General features: G+C 37.0%; 1 protein-coding gene across 4 annotated transcripts in view; it reads left to right on the top strand.

The window, feature by feature from the left end:
- LOC113821081 (fibrous sheath CABYR-binding protein) overlaps positions 1 to 5000 on the top strand; it is an 87120-nt gene that overhangs the window by 26107 nt on the left and 56013 nt on the right. The window contains exon 1 of one of the 4 annotated variants that reach the window (XM_027373521.2): positions 3139 to 3359. The exons of 2 other annotated variants lie outside the window; for them this stretch is intronic. In XM_027373521.2, the coding sequence (XP_027229322.2) occupies positions 3353 to 3359 (7 nt within the window). In that variant the 5' untranslated portion in view covers positions 3139 to 3352. Of the gene's footprint in view, positions 1 to 3138; positions 3360 to 5000 lie in introns of those variants that run through there. One more of the 4 variants, XM_027373523.2, reaches the window with a different exon arrangement.

Here is a 5000-nt window from a genome sequence, read left to right as displayed (position 1 = left end):
TATTTAATAAAACTGAATTAAAATAGGGAATGAAACATAAATTTATGCAAGTTTCTAAAAAAAGCAAACACGTATGTTGAATTAGAAAAAATATACATATAACCACAAAATCATAAAAGAAATATATGCATAATTTATTGTAACCATAACAGTCTATTGTTATTGATTTTATATCACTACTACTGGTGATGATGATTAATAGTAATAATAATAATAATAATAATAATAATAATAAAATAATAATGGTAATTATTATTATTATTATCATCATTTTGTTATTGTTGTTGTTGTTATGGTTACATTATCATCATTATTATTATTATTATTATTATTATTATTATTATTATTATAAGTATCACTACTATTACTACTAATATTATTATTATTTTATTATTATTGTTTTGTTGTTTTGTTGTTATCACCACTATTATTATTATTATTATTATTTTCACTGATATTATTTCCAAGTTATTATTTTTTTATTAATGATAATACCATCATTATAATATTATTATTATTAACATTATTATTATATCATCATCATTAATATCGAAAATATTTTAAACTTTAACAATATTGTATCATCATATGAAGTTACAATTCTACCTAACACTTACGTTTGGTTTGTATAGAAGGTACTGAATAATTAAAGATTCTTGCAACAAAAACACAGCAGCGAATTTGATGGCGATTACGATAAATATTAATGTGTACAAATGGATATTACCTTTAGAATAAGATGGGTAGGATCTTTATTAAAATGCAAATGAAAATTGCTTAAAATGAAAACGAAAATTATTTAAAGCGTCCAGGATAGGGTGGCGTAACACACGACTTTCATTATCTCGGAAAATTCACTCTTTCGTATAAAGGCAGAAACGATCTTATAGATAATACAGAAACGATTTTATAGATACCGTAGAAGCTAATAGAGGTACATAAAGGTGTTGGTGGGTGGGTGGGTGTGACTGTGAGTGCCTGTGTGAACGAGTATAAAGGTTTATACGAAAATACGAAATTATAAGGAGGCGGTGTCAAAGTTGTGATTCTTTAATTGCTTGTCTCATGTCATCCTCATTCACATCTAAAAATAGAAGATATTTATTATCTCATTAAGGTAGTAGTGATGCCTATTACTATATTACTGTGTATGTATGTGTGTGTTTGTGTGTGTGTGTGTCTGTGTGTGTGTGTCTGTGTGTGTGTGTGTGTGTGTGTGTGTGTGTGTGTGTGTGTGTGTGTGTGTGTGTGTGTGTGTGTGTGTGTGTGTGTGTGTGTGTGTGTGTGTGTGTGTGTGTGCACGTGCGTGTGTGTGTGTATGTATTTATATGTATGTATGTATATGTATGTATGCATATGCATTTATGTATATGTGTGTGTGTGTATGTGTTCATGTATGCGTGTATAATATGATATTTATTATCTCATTAAGGTAGTAGTGATGCCTATTACCATATTACTGTGTGTGTGTGTTTGTGTATGTGTGTGTGTGTGAGAGAGAGAGAGACAGAGACAGAGACAGAGACAGAGACAGAGACAGAGACAGAGACAGACAGAGACAGAGAGAGACAGAGAGGAAAGGCTCGCACAAAAATAAATTACAGTGAAGTAGCGAAAACATGTATGTGCGTGCATGAAAATGGCCCATGTGCGTGTTTTAAACTCTTGTACGAGAAAAGCATTACCTATACGGACGTCATATGGTATAGCGAAACTGTAATTACAAGACAAATAGATAATCGATCGTGCGTGTCATACAACGCGGCATAGTCTGCCAGATCAGCTTGAAAGGTCCCCCAAACCGCTATGAAAAGATACAGCTGTGAAAAAATGTTCTCAGTCTTTCTAATATTGAGATCAAGTACCCACAAATGACGTTTTAAAAGGGTTCGAGCGAATGTATCTAATTACCGCAGGTCATAGTCTTGAGCAGCAGAACCACGTGGGAGGGAGGAGGGGGGGGAGCAGAGGGGCTTTTCTCCCCTCCCTGCCCAAAGCTATTATATCAAAGGTGACCCCCAAATGAGCTATACAAAATGCTTCAAACTATAATTTTTGTTCATTGACGTTTTATGGAGTAGCTAGAAGATTTAGACCTACTACTTTATGCCACTACCCCCTCCTCGTTTATTTACTTTGCATTAGTCACTGATATGTTTATATTTCAAAAACCCGCCAGTATTACAAATTTTACTCTAGTCTTGGGCAATGAGTGATAATTTTTGACATGATATATATTAAGGCTTCCCATGAAGGCTTACATTTCCAACAATTATTTCATAATCAATTTTACTGGAGAAACGAATCTTTAAAACCTTGTGAATGAACTCTATTTTAATTAAGACAAAAATGTGCTTCTGAAGCTGATTGCGTCTGAGTACTGCTATAAATGTGTTTCTGAATCGGTTTTACCATATTACAGAATACCAGGCCCTAATTTGCAACCCTTGTTACTAAGCAACATAATGACTGAAATAGGTACGGCTTGCTAATTGGATATGAAATGGTGCTGCTGCAAAGAGAAATATATAAGTATTTCCGCAGAGATTTACCCCAAATATATGACATTTTACCTGACATGGAATCCCGACTCATTATCATACTCATCATAATGCATTACCATATATGCGTCTTGGTCATGTCATTACAATTACCATAATATTACTTGTGGTTTCTATGAGTTTAAAGTTGTAAAATGGCCATCCCTTCCCTTCCTCAAGCACTCACCAGTGAAATTATTTACTATTAGTCTGCGGTCTGACTGCTAGCAATATTCATTTCCGTGAGAAAGAGAATAGGTTTGAGCGCCTCTTTTGACTCTTCACGACTGGGGTTGTGCGGTTCCCCATCCTTCCTAAATGCATTTCATCGGTCTCAGAAGGATTTTACTTCTTTTTACTCGTTCTGCTCGGTTGCAACGTTGCATTTTCTCCTAAATTATTGTATGACAATGTCCATTGCTTGCATTAAAGCCTTGTTTTGATTGAGATTTTTTGTTATCAATAAATGCAAGCGCGATCATGAACCAAAACGAACAATAAAAATCGACCGAACGAGATTTGCTTGAAAATGACCGAAAAATAAAAGAATTGGTCACTCTATAAACTCCTCCTACAAGATCCTTCAAGTCCTTCAGAGTGACTGTAAGCCAGTCTTGCCCAGCCGTCAGTGGAGCAAGGAGTGTGTACGTGTGTGTGTGCGAGTGATTCTCCAGCGGCTGTGAAATAGCGCTGGGATCATCGGCCTTTTTCAAGAAAGCGATTGGGAATTTAAATGCGATAGACCACGAAGTGTGCGTTGGAGAAGTGCTCTTGTGATTGTGTGTGTGACCTGCTGACACGCGTTGGTCCCGATGCAAGGTATACATTTTATTTTTGGTGTTTATTTTTTATCATATGTGGCGTAAGTATATCTTTGTTGCATGTGATTAGATGATGTGGTGAGAGAAAAGCTCATTTAAAATTGGTCGATTGTAAGGGAAATAGCCCCATCACAGGAGAGTTGCGAAGTGTCGCTGGATGGTTTCTCTGCGATTGTTTATACTTAAATACTTGTCTGTATTCTGTTATTTTTTACTGTAAAACTGCGTTATACTGGTGACAATAGTGACAAATACCACAGAGTGAAATAAGAAGTTATGTGAGAACGACTACTTCGCGTTTTCTATCCTTTATGGAACAAAGATTCATAATTGTGAAAAGATGTGCCTAAAGTATAAATATTTTCGGAATTATGATAACTGTGTATGTGTTGAAACGGCAGGATAAAATAACAAAGGACTGATTTGGAAATAGATATGACACTGAAGTGGAAAATGCAAGGAAAGTTGTGTTTTTTATGTAAACGATTGAATTTGACATGTGCCAGCTGTCATAAATTAGCGTTCACGCGAGTGGTGCATATCGTATTGTAACGCTTCTAACATTTGGTGTGTGAACCATGTGTTTGTATCCAAGGGTTTCTTTCTGGTGCTATTTCTCTACAGGATTATTTTCATTATCTTTGTGAAGTGATTCTGTATCAAAAGCTGGATTGCCAGAGTCGTAGGCCTATAAGCACATAATTGAAAAGTTGAGAAAGAGTGATCTAACTCAGTAAGTAGAATAATGAAAACCACAAATTTACTTAAAAGGGAATGCAAAGTGGTCATTGTGAATTTTAATTCAGTTTTGTCTTTGGTTGAAGGGTAAAGACTAAACATCCATTTTCTATGCGCACGAACAGTTAGACAATTAACAAACCAAATTCACCTCGCCGATCCGTCGCGCATTAATTGTAAACTGCTTAGTTATCCAGCTAACAACCAGGACGCTGTACAACCCCGGCATTCACAGCAGCGAAGGATCGAGGGAGTGTTTCTGCTTACTCACTAGGCATTGTGCGGGGATGCGCATTGGCTTCTCTCCACCAGGGTCATTTTCGCTCCCTCCTCCGCCGTTCCTTTCTTTCCGCGCCCGCCCTTTTTTTTCTTTCCTTTCGCTCACTCCACGATCGCTCTCGTCTGTGTTTCTCTTTGTTTGTCTGTCTCTCTCTCTCTTTTCTGTCTGTCTCTCCTCTCTCTCTCTCTCTCTCTCTCTCTCTCTCTCTCTCTCTCTCTCTCTCTCTCTCTCTCTCTCTCTCTCTCTCTGTCTCTCTATATATATATATATATATATATATATATATATATATGTATATATAATCTCTCTATCTATCTATCTCCCTATCTCTTTCTCCTCTCTCTCTATATATATATCTCTCCCCTCTCTATCTTCCACTCGCTCTCCCTCCTACCCCTCCTCTCCCTTTCCCCTCCCTCCCAACATCCTTTCTTCCCTCTCCCACTCCTTCCCCTGCTTCTGCTTGCTTGCATACCTTGACGGTCTGATGGAGTAAGTCCTGTTTGCCCGACACCCCTGCTCTCTCTCTCGCCCAGGAAGAGCACAATAAAAGCTTTTACAGGGCGTGGGCAGCAGAGACCGGAGTCGTCGAGCTGTGTATGTGTGTAGTTCGTCTTTCTC

The sequence above is a fragment of the Penaeus vannamei genome, chromosome 3 (genome assembly GCF_042767895.1).
Source record: "Penaeus vannamei isolate JL-2024 chromosome 3, ASM4276789v1, whole genome shotgun sequence".
Lineage (NCBI taxonomy): Eukaryota > Metazoa > Arthropoda > Malacostraca > Decapoda > Penaeidae > Penaeus > Penaeus vannamei.
The sequence above is the reverse complement of the archived record's forward strand: the minus strand, read 5'-3'. Positions and strand labels throughout refer to the sequence as shown.